The sequence below is a fragment of the Pteropus vampyrus genome, unplaced genomic scaffold, assembly GCF_000151845.1.
Source record: "Pteropus vampyrus isolate Shadow unplaced genomic scaffold, Pvam_2.0 Scaffold171, whole genome shotgun sequence".
Taxonomy (NCBI): domain Eukaryota; kingdom Metazoa; phylum Chordata; class Mammalia; order Chiroptera; family Pteropodidae; genus Pteropus; species Pteropus vampyrus.
Window position 1 is genome coordinate 424,175 of NW_011888952.1, and position 18,065 is coordinate 442,239.

General features: G+C 44.7%; 1 protein-coding gene across 7 annotated transcripts in view; it reads right to left on the reverse strand.

Annotated features, from left to right (window-relative positions):
- IFT122 (intraflagellar transport 122) overlaps nt 1-18,065 on the reverse strand; it is a 66,470-nt gene that overhangs the window by 23,155 nt on the left and 25,250 nt on the right. For all 7 annotated transcript variants that reach the window (XM_011370530.2, XM_011370529.2, XM_011370528.2 and 4 more), the window contains 8 exons: nt 16,904-17,095; nt 16,605-16,743; nt 15,210-15,412; nt 14,279-14,416; nt 12,740-12,904; nt 10,412-10,609; nt 5,678-5,818; nt 2,402-2,455 (listed from right to left, as the gene is read on the reverse strand). In XM_011370530.2, the coding sequence (XP_011368832.1) occupies nt 2,402-2,455; nt 5,678-5,818; nt 10,412-10,609; nt 12,740-12,904; nt 14,279-14,416; nt 15,210-15,412; nt 16,605-16,743; nt 16,904-17,095 (1,230 nt within the window). The remainder of the gene's footprint in view (nt 1-2,401; nt 2,456-5,677; nt 5,819-10,411; nt 10,610-12,739; nt 12,905-14,278; nt 14,417-15,209; nt 15,413-16,604; nt 16,744-16,903; nt 17,096-18,065) is intronic.

Below are 18,065 nucleotides of genomic sequence, written 5' to 3' on the forward strand. Positions count from 1 at the left end.
CCTGTCTCTAAAGTGAAGGTGAGTGATGCCACATGCTGAGTGTTCACTACTACTTCCCACATGGACCCAAGGGTGGGTACTGTGACCCAAGTGTCACATTGAGGGAAGCTAAGAATCAGAAGAGGAGCAGGTCAAGGTCACACAGAGCTGGCATTTGGACTCGGTCTGAGTCTAGATGCTCTTTGTACCACATACCATCACCTTTAGAAATAAGTGATGACTGCTAACACACCTATACGTGCACGGACATGCATGAATGTACACATACTCATGTGTGTGTGCACCCATAGACACGCAGTACTGAGGATGAAGGGAAATAACTGACACACTCCCTACTCCTGTGTTAGGGAACATTCATTAGTCTACAGCTCAAGTATTTGTAAACACTCAATAGCACCCAATCTCTCATCTCCAGCAGTTTCCTTTTGCTTGTTTTCTAGCAAGTGTATCGCAGTGGAGGAAGATGAGACATTGAGTCAAACTCCCAGACAAGCTGGTGAAAGTTTTAACAGCTGGAGGCAACATGCTTTCCCACTGACAGAAATAATTTTAAAAAACAAAAAGAAAACCATACATAGTTTAAGCTAATCAGCCAAATAAACTAATACCTAACTGTAGGAAATAACTTAAAGTCTCGCAGTGAGATAAAGAAATAGGTTTCACTAGGCATGGAATTTAGGCCATATCCATTCCAGGCCACAGGAGATCAACCATGATCAAGGAAAATGATTTTCATATAGTCAGTATGTGTGAAGCCATATGGGTAGATTCTCTTCTTCCTGTTATTAGTACAGTTACATCTCACCTATCAAAGGAGCCTAGTTAGGAACCTCAGTTCTCTGGAATAATGCCGAATGCCTAGAGGCAAGCAACTAAGGCCTTAGAGCAGCCAAAATGGATCACTCAAAGGCACTTTACTTTTTTTCAACAAACGACTCTTACAAGTTTACTTTGACTGCCCAACTCATAGCATACTAGAAGAGGCAGTAGTAAGACAGGAACTCAGTAAAAACCTGGTAAATTATGAGGTGGGTCTCAGAGAGGTCAGTTATCTGTGCATAGAGAAAAATCATGTCCCATGGCTTTAGATTAGGGCCCCTAGATCCAGATTAGTTGATTCCCAAATGTCACCCCTGATCATAAGCCATACTGGGTATTATGGGTAGATGGCTCTGAACAAATCCTTCACCATACAGGTAAGTAAGCAATGGAAGACACAGACACTCCTTATGATGGTGCTGGGGGAGGGATGGGTGTGTGAGTTGGTTGTGCCAAAGCAAATTCTTAGATAGCGGCTTGGCCTAAAGATAGCATGAGGTTGGGAAATAGAACTGGCTTTGAATTTGAACCAAGCTTTTGCCTGTGGAGCCTTGGAGACATGACCTAGACTTTCTGAGCCTTAGTGTCCTTATTTATCCAATAGGGATAAGAACAGTATCTGTCTCATTAAGTCGTTGTAAGGACTTAAAAGTGTACACATTGATCATGCTTGGGCAGAGCAGGCACTCAGCAAATGGCAGCAATTATTATGCTTAGCAGGCTGTGAGCTCCTGCAGGCCTCTCTTTCACTCAGCTCTTTGCCCACTGGACTCAACACAAGGCTTGGCCCACAACAGGTGTTTATTATGCTGAAGTGAATAGAAGGGACAAGACATTTGCTGATTTCCTCACTGCTTCCATATGGGAATTCAAATGTATCTCACATTCCCATGGCCTCACAATAAATCTGTTCAGGAGAAAAAATATGTATGCCTTTTTACAGACTAGTCAGACAGCTCTAAAATACACAAGAATTAAGATACAGTCTACCATTACCCAGCAAATGGTGCTCGTAGAACCAGCCTCTTTAGCCCACCCAGCCCTTTTTGGGTTTGGATGATGAGGATGGTGTTCTCAGACAGGAATGGTGGACTAGGGAAGGGCTCCAGAGCTCCTGGTTACCCAATTCAGACCTCCATCCCCAGGTCCCATTGCTACACGTGGGGCGTAGATCATGGGCACTTGAGAAGTGCCTTCTACACTGGCACATTATTGAAGCCCTAGAGGATGGTAACCAGCTACTAACCAGTTACTGAGGACCTGTTTAATCCTCTCAGCAACGCTGAGAGGTAGGTCTCGTCCCAGTTCACAGACAAGAAACCAAAGTTCAGAGAGATTAGGAACCCATCTGCCTCCCTCAGCTACCAAGTGACAGAATGTACTCTTTGCTTCCAGGTGCTGTCTTCCCCCACATGGCATTCTGCCCCACCCCCACCCCAGAGCAAGGCTGTGGCCCTGATACCCAGACACCAGTGGGCTCTGTTCACATGTCCTCAAGGCTCTCGGCTACTTGAAGAGCTTCCTGTAAACCACTGACAGCGAGCCTATGCTTTATTGAGAAAGAAGAACACTTCATCTTTACCTCAATGCTGTTGATGAGCTCTAAATATCGGAGGTCTTGTACTCTGGTGAAGGCCTACAGGGGAAGAAATAAATGAATAAAATCAGCTACCTTTTGGGCTTCAAAAGTGGGTGATTGGCTGCGGGGTGGGAAGTCAAGCTTTAGAAAGTGAGTCGGTAAGTAAGGGAAAGAAGCAAGCATTGATTAATCACTGTGTGTTCAGGAGGGTTATACCACCCAGTAAGGCATGGCTTTATCCTTGGGATTAGTCCGTACAAAGAGGAGTGAAGAAGCCCTGGTTGCATCAATCACTTTGGGATTAGGTAAAATGAGACTATGATACCGCAGTCTGCGATGGTGCCTGCTTAGAGGAATCTCTACGTAAAAGGGAAGAACAAGCCAGTCTCATACTCTGAGGCAATGGCATCAGAGCGGAGGTGGGGAAGATGAAATGACTGAGGAGAAACTGCATGTACATCTTGGCGACTTGGATGGAAAGCAGGAGACAGCTATGCTTAACAACTGCATAAACACAGGGCACCCAGAGCCCACAGTACTGTCACTGAGGGAGAGGAGGAGGGGAAAGTCGAGAAGGAATAAAGATGGTTTCTGGAAGGAAGGGGGAGATAGAGAATGAATCACTCCAAGTCCTTGGAATTTATGCAAACTCTTGCATAAATTCTTGTCTTGGACTCACAGTAAAGCCAGAAACATTAAACTATAGGCTGCTAAAAATTTTTAGGCATCCCTCTTCAGGCAGATTGACGCCTAAGCCTCTTGCTGCTTTCAGATTCTGCAAGGGGTTTAGAGGACCATAACCCACCATGTCAGGCTCATCTTCATGGGCTGACACATACCTACAGGAGGCAGCAGATCCAGGAGCCCTTAGAATATGAAATGTAAAAGGACAGCCCTAGCCACTTGCAGCCTCTACTTAGCTGGCTAACATCCTCCATCCTAAAAAGACTTGGGGAAATGAGCAAGTCACCCAAGCCTCTCGCTGCCTCACAGGGGACCACAATGTGACTTCATCTTTTCATCCGACAGGGCTGGGGACCCAGAGGTGAATATGACTTGGCTCTTGTCCCCATCCCCAATTCAGGGGCTCATATTCTAAAAGGGGAAAGAGGCAGATTAAACAGATCATTAAATCTCTCTGAGATAAGAGCTATACAAACATGAACTAGGTGCCCTGCAGAACACAGATTCATTGTCTGAGCACAGGCAGTAGTGAAAGGCAGGATTTAAAAAGCATCACAGAGTGGGAACTTTGCAAATGGGTATTCTTGAAGAGGAATTCCTTGAAAGGGTAAGGCAGGTATCACATGAGAAAAAGGATGGAGGGCTAGGAGCAACTGTGTTCCTTGGTGGAGGTCTTATAAGCTATCTTCTAGGTCTGGGCTTCTGTAAAGCAACATGAGAGGGAAATCTGGAATGTCTAGCAAAGGGGCAGAAAGGAAAGAAGGAGCATTCTAGGTCTTAGTCCCAGGTGTGGGGGCCCTGGAGCTACTTCCTCCCCACCACTGTGAGAAATCTGTTTCCAAGTTCCTTCAGCCCTGACACATTCTGCAGAGTCAGGGGTGCACTGGTCGTCGTGGTCAGTCACAAGGCCGGTGAATAACTTCAGTGGAGGGAAATGTGGGAACAGAGAAGCATTTGCAGTTCTGCTCAGGGCAGCGATCTGGGCACAAAGCAGCTCTCCACTGCCATCTAGTGGGAACAGTGGTCTATCGCCGGGAACCGCTCTCCACCTCATGTGTGCCTGAATGACTTGGTAAAGCAGAACGAGAAAGGCTGGGGATTAGGGATTTGTATAAAATGATCAAGTTCTAGTCTATGATCAAAATCCTGTGGCTTTAATATAATAATTTCTATTTTCAAGGAGTGTTTTTGGGGGATACAGAATTGGGAGTGGGTGTTAAACAAATTTAAGTTCAGTTTCGTTTTCATACATTCAAACATTTGCTGAGCACTTAACACTGTGCTAGGTACTGCTGGCTCATTTCATTTCAGGCTAAAAACAAACAAAACATATTCTAGGAATCCTCTGTTGCTCTTCATCCCTCCTGAAATGTTAGGGAGGGGCAGGAGAGGGAAGTCCCCTCCATGGAAATGTTTCCTCCCTCTTCTGAATTCTTAAAGCCTTCCTCTATTACTACTTTTCTGATGCAGTAGATCGAAAAATAGAACACAGATAATTATTTCATAATTATAATTTTACTTGTTTTAATAATAGTTAGCATTTGTACAACCGCTGCTAGTTTTAGAATCCCTTTTACAAAGTTATGGTTAAGCGTGATGACACTGTCAGGCAGACTTGGCAGTTAGTGTCTTCACCATCCCCACCGTAGAAATGGGAAGACTGAAGGGCCATCCAGACTGTGCATGGCAGAGCTGGTTCTCAGCCAGGCGTCTCGATCCTAGTCTGGTTTTGGTCTTCTCTCTTTTCTTGCCTACAAGCCTTGACCTAGTATGGGGGGTGGTATCACATACTTCCGCAACCTCGTTCTTCCCAGCTCAGTAGTAAGGGCAAAATAGTGTCTGATTAATTGGCTGTGGGAAGAGAAAGACAGAAGGGAGGAATAGGGGAGAGGGGTTGGACGTCATTTCTTTTTTCCACACTTTGGGTTCCAGATGGAAATCCAACTCAGAGACATAGCTGGGCTTTTTCTAATGTGTGGAAAGGGTCAAATGTTTTCAGCCATTTCTGTAGTTTTAATAGACCGAGCCAGGAAATGACACCATGAATCAAGGCCATGAATCAAGCCATGAAGGTATGTAGGGAGTGGCATTACTGTCAGAATCAGAAAGCTCGACCATCTCTTCCACCATACTTAGTAGAATGCCAAGAAAAACAGCATTGTGTAATAAATGGCCTAATACCAATAAGTGCTTGTACCAATAACAAAAGCTACCGATTATGGAGTGCCTATTATGCTCCAGGCTTTTAGCTAGGTGCTTTACATAAATGATAGCTAATAAGAGTGACAGCTAGAATCTACCGAATGCTTCTCCTGTGTTGAGCTTTACAGGAATTATTGCATTAGATCCTTCTAACTCTGTGAGGACGGGGCTCATCATCACCCTAATTTTACAAATGAGCAACCTTAGAAAGGCTGTTACTTCCTCAGGCTTACAGGTAGGAGGTGGCTTGTCTGAGACCCAAACCAGATCAGACTAACTCCAAAGTCCACTGCATGATGCATCTGCTTCTCCATTTGTCACCTGGACCCCCTTCTGCCTCCTCAAGGGACCCTTCAAAGATCAGATTCTAGCTTATGCGGACTAGATGCTTACCTTCTTTGCTGTGTCAAACTCTAATCCTTCTAAAGCTTCCATGGCCAGCTCGCGCCAATCAGTGTCTGTCACGCCCAAGCAAGCAATCTGGTAGGCTTCTTTGAACATTTTTCTATCCAGATACTGGTACATCGGAGCAGACTGCAGGATTTCATCAAAAGGAAAGAAGACTGTTTTCAGAGCAATGGAAAGAGTCAAATTCATGGAAAGCCTGTCTCCCGATGTGTATACCAACTTAATTACGAAGGCCTGCAGAGCAATGCTCAAGGGTTAACCAGTACCCTTCTCAGCCACATCCCAGCCTGCCCTACATGCCTTCCACTCTGCCACCCCCTTTCATAGTCGAACTATTGTCTTCAGCAGCACAAATCTCATGCCCAGCCTTCTCTGTACCACTGGCTTTCCCCACCTCCAGGCCTGCCTCACCACAGATGTCACCCTCATCTGAAATGTCTTTGCCCCTCCTCTCCCTCTGGAAAGTACATATTTGGATTTCAAGGCCCTATTAAAATGTCACCTCTTCTGGAAAGTCTTCACTGACCCCTCAAGGAAAGGAGTCTGAGCTTCCTCTGCCCTTTGTCCAGATCTCTGGTTGTGTTATAATTATAAGCCTGTCTCCCCACAAGGCTGGGTACAACCTGAGGGCAACAGTGGGGTTATACTGACCTCCCTTAGCAGGCCCACAGTCTACATTTGCTGGAGGGATGAACAGTGTTACTGTGAGGAAGGAATCTGGGAAGACCTCCTACAAATAGGGCCAAGAAAGCTTCTTACTCCTAGAAAAATACGTGATTTGCTCCAAGTTACCCAGGAAGACTCTAGACACACCTCTGCTAGATCCTTGGTGCTGGGAACCTTTCTACCATCCCTCTTTCCAAGTGGGACTACCTTGCTGTGATATCTGTGAATAGTTCCTTCTCTTCTTAGGTTTACACAGTGCTCTTACATTTGTCCCTACAGCCCTGTGTTGTAGGTATTATCACTCCCTAATTACAGCCCAGGAGACTGAGACTCAGGGAATGCAAATGACTTGTCTGAGGACACATACATGGAACATCTGGGGCTAGAGCCTGGGGTGACCTGACTCCAAGCTCTTGGATCCTTCCTGCCTCTTAGATGTGTATGTGTGTGTACACAAGTCCGAGCTGGACCTGGGCATCTTTCATAACAAGAGGCCTTGCTCTTGTTTTAGTCCAGTCAGTGTGCTGAAGGGAACTACATCTCTCCTGAATTCCTGGGCAGTAGAGATCAATCAGTCGGTACCTCTGTGCTAATGGTTCCCAAATGTGGAGCTGGAAGTGCTGTTTTCTCCATTTGGGGCCTTTATCCTCGAAATTTCCTGTCTCATTTTTTTAGCTTTAGAGTTGGAGGAAATTTTTTTCTTTTCAAGCCATTCTACCCTCTGATAGCAAGATGTGCTCATCTTTCCCACCATTTCACCCCACCCACTTTACCTTACTTCAGGGGGCAGCAGGGTTTTGATGGGGGAGCAGCTGAGCTAGAACCTAGGCCTGGCTCTGCCATATCCTAACTATGTAAATTTTGGGGTAAATTAACTTCTGTTTAGATGCCCTGTCCAGCTCACAGGCTACCATGGGGCAAACAAGAGGAGTACTTTGAAAATGATAAAGTGCTGAGCAAAAAGTGAGCATGGTCATCACTTCCACAATATTTTCTCAGCACCAGCTCCTTACCATCTCCCAAACTCTCTAGACTTGTTCCCACCCCCGACTTCCCTCTGTTTGAAACACCCTCGCTGCGCCTCTCTGCCTTTCCAGACCTTTCAGGGCTCAGATCAAGTGTCACCACCTCCTAGAAGCTTTCTCAAACTCCTCATGCACAATGAGCTTCCCTTTCTAAATTCCTTTAGCAAGTATCCTCTGTTCCAATTTAGTTCTGTTTTGGAGTGTTTGCTATTTTAAGACTGTTAATAATAATGACAACAATAACAATAACAATAATAATAGGAATCGGACCCCACAAAACCTGAAAGATGGGTATTTTTAACCCCACTGCACAGAAAAGAAGTGAGGCCCCAGAGAGTGAAAGTTGTTCAAGGTCACAGCTGGTTTAGGTGGCAGAGTCCAAACTCGAAGCCAGTACTTCTTCTAAACAGTACGACTTCTCCCCATGCTGAATGCCCCATGAGGGTGGGACAGGACTAGAACAGGCTCATCAGAATTGGGCATCTGACAAATGGTTAACTTTTGGGCTTGCCTGGGAGGCACAATCTGAGAACGGGAGTTTTAAAAATACCCTAACTGAACAAATGCCCTCTGAGCTCTACTTTATCTTGAGGTTACATTCCAAGCATGAAGTCACCACCCGCCCTGAGAAACCCCACCAGGGCTTGCCGCCCTACTTGGCAGCCCTGACAAACCCCTTGTTCTTGCACAAGATGATGTAAATTTCGAAAGGAAACCAGAAATCCCCAGAGTGGGTCTGATGCTTTCTCCCTCCTCTCCAGGCCAAACCCACAGGATGGCTGGAGGCAAAAGCAACAGATAAATAGCCTTTGTTTTGAGGCTGCCTTTCCTAACCCTTGGCAGTTCTGACCTGCTGCATCAGCAGGATGGCCATGGTGCAGCCATGGGGAGACTCTGGCTTCTGAATCTTAATAGCTTGGCAGAGGAAGCCCTGGACCGCCCCTTTGGCTCCTCTTGGGCAGCCAAAGTCAGGGAGCAGCAAACTGCATTTATCTTTGAGGTTAGGATGGCAGTCTTGAGAGAACGTTCAATCAGCATAGTCTGTTTGGCAAGATTTAGGAGGACTGGGTTTCTGGTGGATGTGGTGCCGGGGTGTGGGATGGGGAGCAGATGAGGACTGCAAGGAAACAAACTATGAGGGCTTTCTTGCTCCTCTTCCTGCAGCTACTTCCACTCGCCTCTCTCCCTTCTTTCTCTTGCTTTCTATTTTTCTTTCCTCAGGTCTGAATTCCACTAACATTGAATGAACTGCTCTGTGTCAGGCACTAATAACTTTGGCAGCAATGAGTAACAAGGATGTCATCAGCGTAAGAGAAGAAATGGACTCCAGTCCTACCCTTTACAAGAAGCCAAGCTAGGGAGAGTAAGGGAAGGCGGGGCGTGTGGAGGGAATAGATTGATGTAGCCTAGCTGAAAGGCAATCTGGAAATGTGATTAAAAATCTTTCAAATGTAGCCTAAATAGCCTTTGGTCCAACAGTTTCATTTCTAGGAATTTATACCAAGAAGCTAAGATGGGATAGGTACAAAGACTTAGTTAGAAAGATATTCATTATCTACAATAGCAAAAAGGCTGCAAACAGCATGTCTAATAGGTGCTGGATAAGCAAGTTGTGGAAGAGCCACAAAACAAGAAAAAAAGCAGCCACTGAAAACAATGCAGAGGGGCTGAGAGGGAGGCAGCGGGGAAGGCAGTATGGTTATAATAAAAGGGTTATCCAACACCAGGGATCTCATGGGTTGTTGTAGGTGAATGTACCAACCAATACAGGTGATAAATTTGTACTACAGTTTTGCAAACTGTTAGCAATGGGGGAAACTGGGCAAGTTGTAAAAGGGATCTCTGTAATGATATTTTACAATTATATGTGAATCTACAATCATCTTTGGATTCAAAACTGTTAGAGAAGTACATGTACTATATTGATATGGAGCCATGTTCCCAGTACACTGCTGAGTACAAAAGTCAGATCACTAGTTGAAAACTAATAATCCATACAAACTGATAAGTCTGTAATATGTAAATGTTATTAGGTTAAATCAGAAGATGGAAATAGAGAAAGATAATTAAGTCTCTCTTATTTATGGTCCACAGTCAGTAAAGTAAGTACAATAAATCTGAGGTTTCACCTATAGGAGCAATACTTATAGATAAAATCACACAACGGTATTTACAGTACAATTCTACTTTTGTTTTAAAATGCTTATATGAAATCATATATTCATAATTGTATATCATGCATACATTACATATACATATAAAAGAAGTCTGGGTAGATATATTCCAAAATGTTTTATAAGTGATTCTCTCTTGAGGATGAGATTCTGAGGGCTAGTCTCACCTTGGTGTTTATCTCTATTTTATGACAGTTCTACAGTCGGCACAGTTCACTTGCAGAACAGACAGGCAGCTGGGACAGCTGTAAATAGGCCAGCCCTGCCATGGGTTGTCAGTCTCTGCTCTCCTCTCTTTCTGCCCTCTCCCATTCTGTGGCTCCAGATTCCAGCCTCCCATTTCTGTTCTTGACCTTCTCCTAGTTCGAAGAACTTGTGCAGATAGTCCCATCCTCCCTTTCTGGCTCACAGACCTTCGCTCCCATACCTCCTCCCACCCATTTTCTCTTTTCCTAACACATACCACCCCCTTCATGCGCCTGTGTATACAGGTTGCTGGACTCCCAGCTTTGCTGGCTTATTCTACTCTGCCTCACACATGGCTCTCAGTAAGAGACACTCTGTCTGCTGACAGACAACCCTGGATATCCCTCTCCATCCTTACCAGGAAAAGGGGATCAGAAATGGAGGCTCAGTGAGGTTGAGCTGTTTGCCCAAAGACACACAGATTGTATGGGGTGGTGACAGGATTTTAGGGTAAGGACAGAGTGCCTTCTATAACATCACAGCTGCCATTCTTCTCTCTCTTCCTTCTCTCCTCACCATCCCCTCCCTCAAAGCACCAGTGTGGGGCCTAGCTTTCCTGGTCTTGTCTGTCCTGCCACTGCTGAGAGCTGACAGGTACCCCAGGTTACCTGTGGCACCTCCACGGCCGACATGGAGAAGACATGGAGGCAGAAGATCCTGGAGCCATTGTAGCCAACCACAAAGCCCTGCAGCTTCTGCTGGTGCACTGGGAAGGTGCTGGCTTTGATGTTGAGGTAGCCTCCTCCTGAGAAGCAGAGCATGTCCTCACACTGCGTGTTCCAGGCTACGCTGTTGGCATTTGGTTCCTGGGGGGCAGAAATGGTGAGGATCATGTGATTATCACCTTGGACTTTGGCACCATTCCTACATTCAGTCAAGTTCTCTTTTTAGAGCCTGAATCATGCTAATCTGCTAACATTGGGATAGAGGGAAAGGGAGGAAAAGGGGATCTAAAGAAATGGATAGAGGTATAGAGGCGAGCTCCTCTATGTACTTTTGGATGTTGAAATTTTTGAATAAGCAAGCATTACTTTAAAAAAAAATTATTATTCCCAAATATTAATCATTACATAGTAAGTGAGTAAATCAGCAAAGTGGATTCTACTTCTATTAAAGAATGAGTACACATAGCTATGCATAGAAGAAAGTTGAAAGGGATTTATTCCAAATAATTAACAGTAATCATTTTTCAGCAGGTGAAATTGGGGTGCTTTTTATTTTCTATGTTCTTTCTTTGTCTAAAATTTTCTTTTGGTTAGGAACATCTATTTTTTTTAATAAGAAAAAGAGCAGTGAGCTATTTTTAAAATTAATATATTGTTTCTACATTTACACTTTACACGCTGTAAAACATCTCCTCTCAAAATCTGCTAAACTCTTGAGCTCCAGGGATAAGCAGATGTTCATACCTGTCTGCCTAGAATCTTTTACAATGTCTAAATCTTTTAAAATGAGCATGGTTTACTTTTATAATGAGAAAAAAACAACATAGCTGTTTTTATTTGCAGGGGGCAGAAGCAGTGGAGAGGAGAAAAAGATAGCTGGGAATATTTATGTCCCTTGGCAAGGGTTGAGAATTATCTTCCCCAACCTACTACAAAACCCTCAGTGGGATGGGGAAGGAAACATACCCTTCCACTCCTATATGGTTCTAGACTCAGACACAGATTCACAACTGGGGACTTGCTAACCTACCCACAGAGGGTAGTGTTAAGGCTGGATAAAGTAACAGTGAGGACCCTATTTTGTGCTAGGCCCTGAATGAAGCACTACTGTATCTTGTTTAGTCCTGTAGCAATTCTGCAAGGGGGTAATTACTAGTTCCATTTTAGAGGTAAGGAGAAATTAAAACTCAGGTGTACTAACTTGCTTGGGATCACACATTAAATGATGAAGGCAGGACTGGAGTCCAGGTCTGTCTGAATGCAAAGCCTATGCTCTTTCTTTTCCCTAAACCACTGCCTTCCTAGTGATGGGATCAACTAGGAGTTGCTATCAACTGGGAGTCATCTAGGGTTAGTGGTAGCCAGGTAGCCCCTTCCTACTGACAGAGGTACCTCCCTACTCCAGCACCCCTACGCCCTGCTGATTCTGCTGCCCGGGACAAAGAAGAGCTCTGATAAGGGGACCAGGATCTGCCCATAACACTAGGAAACCTATAGTGGTGAGGAAGCCAGGCAGGTGAGGTTTTAGCTGTGGGAGAAACTTGCTTCAGGCAAATACACCCTGACCACTTACAAAGCCCTAAAGAGGCAAAGAGCAGCACTAAGCCCATCAGAAAGCCAGCTGGGCATTGGGCATGGAGCTTTGGGGCTGTCTTCTCCAGTGACGCACTTCCTCCAACTACAGGACCAAATGATTTATAACCAACACGTATTCTCAAAACAGTTCATAGTTTGCTGGCTCATAAGGCATCCTTGCGAAGGGAGAGCTTCCTTGTAGAAGGGAGAGCTTCCTCCATCTCTCTTCTTCTTTCAAATGACAAAACTAGTCCTGTTCCTTTACTGTGTCTTCGGTCACTTATAGATGCAGGCGGCCTCACCTCTATGTAGGTGAGAAGCAGAGTTTTTCAAAAGAATCATCATCCCATTAACCCATGCACTGGCAGCCTACAACATGCCCCACTTAGCTTTATTATTATTCATTTACTGCTCACTGTAACCTTATAAGATGTTACTTGCCTATCTTACTTGTAAGGAAACCAAAGTTCAAAAAGGCTCACCCAGCTCCTGCAGCTCATGTGTGTGAGGGGCAGGCTGTGTCCTGGGGCCTCTCTGACTCTGCTCCCTTGCTTGGCCCTTGCACCTCTACACCTCACTGCTCCTCTCAGAGACCACCCTGAAAGCCAGAGTGTGAGCACCTCTTGTAAGGACCGGGAAGCTACAGGAGGGTCTTTAATCAAAAGACCATGTCCTGGGCACTCCCTGAGACTTCACCTGAAAAAGCAACTCCTTGGTGTGAATGTCATACACCAGGCATGTGTCATTTTCATCCACCACGGCCAGTTTGTTGCGGGAGGCGCTCATGTCCAAGCAGCGCACGGCTGTGGCCTGTTTCAGCAGGACGATGGCAAAGAGATTGTCCACGAAGATCTTCAGGATCTGGCAAAATTTCAGAGAAAAAAGGGTGAGTCACTATGGCAACAAGACCCTGGAACACTGCCAGGCTGTTGGAATCCCATGTGTTCTATAAGAACAACTCCCACTAACTTCATCAGAGGTTCCACGCAGAGAAAAAGACTCATCAAAAGAAAAGAAGAGGAGCTCATCCTTAGGAAACCAGAGTGCGGTCCATCAGAGGTCACCAAAGTAGCGAAAAGCCCTAAGACATGACAAACTCACCTGAATGTCTTCTCGACTAGGGATTTGTTAACTACATTACCCAAACTGCAGGGTTAGGAGACAGCATGTAGCACAGATCTGAGTCACTAACACAGGAAGAGGCTACTGTAAAAACTGACAAGACATCTGGTATAACCAAAGCAAAATAATGATGATGATGATGATGGTGACAGCAATCAGTTATTGACTATTTCTGACAGCCCTGTAAAACATTATCCTCATCGTAAAACCTGTGACTCAGAGAGATGAAGTGACTTGCACAGGGTCACATAGCTAGTGAGTAGCTAAGCACAAACATGACACCAGCTCCGCTTGCCCCCAAAGTCCATGTTCTCAGGCCTCACATTGGCAGTGACAGCTGACTGTGACCAAAAAAAGCAGACTTTCCTCCCCTTTGGTATTGCTATTTTATGGTCCCTGCTAACTCATACTCCATGACTTCTGTGCCCAGGAAAGGCCTGACAAGCCTCCACCACAAGCCATCTGCTAGACAGCTTGGCTCTCAGGCTAATGCAGTTATATTTTCACTTTCATATTTCCATGTAGCCCACTTAGAACTTTCCTTATTTTGAGCAAAGAACACACACACGGAAAACTGTTTATGTAACCTAGATTTTCCACATCTATTTGAGCAGAGAGCCCATTTTTCTTATAACATTTAGTTAGTAGCCTGCATATCTGTACCCTCTAGGACACAAGCAGGACACACTGCCTTAATCCATTCATTGCCCTAAACAGGGATCTGACCTAAGGAATGAGCTCTGCCTCCTTCTCTCATAAGCCACTGAAATTGTATCTCTAACAAATCTTCCACCTTCTGGGTGACTTTTAGCCCACTAATCCAACTCAACATGCAGTCCAGAGGCTACAGTGACAACTCTGCCAGAATGGGGCATGCTATGAGTCTGAGGGCCATTGCATCTTTGGCCTGAGGCTATCCTCATAAAAGGAAACTCTAATGTGCCCATGGCCGGCGGGGGGGACGGAGTTGGAAGCGGGGGGGGGTGGGTGGGTGGGTGGGACACGAAGAAGCTTTTCCTGCCCTGGAAACCTATCTCAGGGTCATAACTTGACTGGCTGCCTATGTTTGCATGCAGATAATCAGCCTGATGGGAGACAGGAAGGAGCACTCACCTGTCCATTTTTCAGGCCCACTAACAGACCTTCCCTTCCTGGAGGGCCACCAATCACCTTGATGTAGCGAATGAGAGATTCCATCTGCCACTCCCGCTCCTTCACTCCACTGAAGGACAGGCACTGAAGCCGCTTCTCCTAGAAAGCAAACCCAGCTTTGCATGGATATTCAACAAAATGAGTGTTCCACAGCCCTCCCAAGGTCTTCTTGCCCCTGAGGCAGGAAAATACCTATACATTCAGGGTCTATTGAACCCAACCAGTCCCCATGATTGGTATCGTTAATCCTTCATGCAAATCCTCTCATGGAGCCCAGCTCAGCCTCAGATCATCTATGCAGACCTCCAGACAGCCATGGCCAGAAGCAGCATCCAAAAGCATACCCATTTGGCATTTCTATCCCATAACCCATGGCACCTCTAACTGCTTGAAATTCTGGACTTGTAGAGAGATTTTAATAGTTTATATGCAGTGATTTCTAAATTATTTCTTCCTTTTTATCACTTCTAGTTTCATGAAACCAAATCCACCTGCCTGTACTTCCTAGAAAGATGCTGGACTGGCTTTCTTTCCAAACTTCTCTTAGCATTGACCTACACATTTTCTAGGAAGTTCTAAGTTGACAAAATTTTCTCTGTGGAAAAAAAATCTATCAGATTTTTTTTTGTTTAACTGAAAGATACCATAAACTTAAGTGTATATGTTTACCAAAAAAAATCTTCAATTTGTGAGATATCAATTCAGGTTTTTAGTCATTAAAATATATTTAATACCAATAAAACAAAGTGCTTTGCTATACAGAAAAGTATTCTCCAGTTTATGGCCTATCAGGAAAGCAATGACTAATTCCTAGTGTCCAAAAACCCCGAGTTGGGTACCCTATCCTTGGAGGAAGCGTGAAACAGATTCAGTCCAAACTGCTGCCGCTTACCTGGCAGAGGATGATGTGATCAGCGCACACCACCAGGAGGTTGCATTCAAACTTCTTGACAATCTTCTCCTTCACCCGATAATGCATGTCTGATGAATCATCTGAATACAACTCATAGATGAGGATTTTCTCTGGCAGTTGGATAGCTAATCGATTTTTATAGATGGCAATTTTCTTGACAAGCTCTTTGCATTTAATCCGAACTGTCAAAGGGGAAAAAAAAATCCAGCTCTAGCAAGAGGTGGTTTAATAAGGTAGAAGGCGGAGAAATTAAAAGCTATCATTTACTTAATGTTACTGGCAATTAAAGGAGACTCATCAAAAAATCTTTACACAGTGTCTAATATGTACAATCAGCTCTGAGCAACATTGGGATCCAAAGTCATATATAATCTTTGTGGTCCAAAGCTTACAACTGAGTATGGAAAATGAAATTTTTAGTGCTACCATCACTTGCTAAACATAAATCTAAACTCCTCTGCACGGCACTAACGGCCTCTGATTAGGAGCCCGCCTGAGTGACTGCCCACACCTCTGGCCACTCCCCAAACACCACCCTTGACAAAAGGGAAGCACATGTGGTTTCTGGTACACACTAGGCTCTCATACTCTAGAGACGAGGTAGAGAAAATGTCTCCAGAAGGGATGCTGTGGAGCTGCCAAGGTAGCTACTCTCATCATCACAGTTGGAATTTTCAGAGGTGATCCCAAATGGGGACCAAAGGATGCCACCTGAATCCACAAGACAACCCTCAACAAGGATCGCTCTGCGCAGGTACCTGGCAGTGTGCCGTGGCCAGGACATCTGGTTATGAATACACTTGAAATGAGTGGATTATTAGCCTGTTTATCCAGCCCAGCCAGTTGGGTGGACAGAGAAGACTGAGTTTGGACTGACTGTATTAAGCATAGAACCTTGATATTCTGACTGAGCCTGTGGTAACTCACTGCCTCTGCTTATCTCTAGTAGAAGGACATGCTAGGAGGCAAGTGGAGACAGAACTGAGGGAGAAGTACCCCAGAAATGCCTCTGAGCGGAGAGGATACAGGTCCACAAAGACCCATGTAGGTCAGCCACCCTGGCTCTGACCTGTTATACATTATCTTCCCTTAGTTAGGGAGTCCATGTTCCCCTTGGAATTATCTGCAAAATTTTGTGAGTTTGTTATTTTTTTTTTTGAGAGAATGTTTCTTGCTTTCATTAGCTTCTCAAATATATCTACATCATTTCCTCACCCTCCTCTCCACAAAGAGAGAGCAAGAATCAGTGGTCCAATGTGTTTCCAAAAGACCAAGGAGACACATTTCCGATTATTTCACTTGCCCTGTCAGCAACCCTCAACCTATCCCTCTTCCCAATGTCTAGAGGGCAGAGGGGCCATACCTGCCTTTTACCTTTCTGCTCAGTGATCAGGTGCTGCACGATGACATCAGTCATGCTATCCCTGTATGCATACCGGTCCTTGTACAGCCCATGGACAGTGCTAAAAATAAGCTGGTAGAAGGAAATGGTGCCATCCTGGCAGCCTACCACCTGCAGGGAAAGACAACTGTCAATTCCCAGCTCTCTGTGGAGAAAGAATCTACTCTCCCATTTGTCAGGAACAAATGTCAACGATCTGACTGGCTAAACATTACTGATGTTCAATGCCTACTCAAGCAATGGCCCAACAAAATGAACTTCCTCTTCTTACCACATAGTTGGAATCGGGTTTCACTTTACACGTCCACACCCAGGAGTTCTGCTCCCCAACAGTCCCAAGCCGCACTCCGTCCTTGGTGAAAAGGGATACTTGCTTGTCTGACCCCCCCAGCAAAATGTACTCCCCTTTAGTAAAGTAACTGATGCAGCAGGGGTCAAAGTTCAGTGACCGATCCTTCCCAATCTGAGGAAAGAAAACACACACCAAGGGAAAAACCACTTCTGAATCCATAATAATTGCAATACAATGAAGGGCTTTTCTCACTGATTGGGGGAGCTGGGAAGAGAAGAGAACTGGGAAGAGAAGAGAGCTGGCCAGCCTTATTTCCTATGAAATTCCATCATGAATGCAGACCAGCCCCCTCTGGAGCACCCTACTCCTCCCCTCCACATAACCAAATCCTTGACTTCTAGAGTCAGCCGTGTCTCCCCCAGTCCCGCCTAACTGCTCCAGGAGCATGTCTTAGCTCCTCAGCCAGTCTGGACCTGGGGATGGTCTTTCTGCCATAGGCCCTCCTCCACACACAGTACTTGCTAGGTAGGGTTCAATGGTTCCCTCAGCTGCTTTGTTCTCTTCCTTCTTTTCCTTCTTCCTTTTTTGGTATTTTGCAAAGCTAAATTTATTCAATTTAAAAAACTGTCCTTTATTCTGAAACTATATACCTATCCTACTTTTCTTTATAACAATCTTATTGAGATACAATTCGCATACCATGCAATTCTTTTAAAGTGTACAATTCATTGGCTTTTAATACAGAGTTTTGCAACCATCATTGCTAATTCCAGAACATTACATTACCCCAAAAAGAAACCCCATAACTGTTAGCATTCAACCCCAATTCTCCCCCTTTTCATTCCCTAGCAATCACTAATATATTTTGTGTCTATAGATATGCTTATGTTGGACATTTCATATAAACGGAATCATATAATATGTGACTTTTTGCGACTGGTTTATCTATGTTGTAGCAGGTCAGTACTTTATTCTTTTTCATTACTCAATAATATTCTATTACATAGATAGATTTATCACTTCATCAGCTGAAGGCCATTTTTGGTTATTATGACTAATGCTGGTAGGAATATCTGTGTATGAGTTTTTGCATGGAAATACGTTTTCAGCTTTCTTGGATATATATACCTAGGAGCGGAAT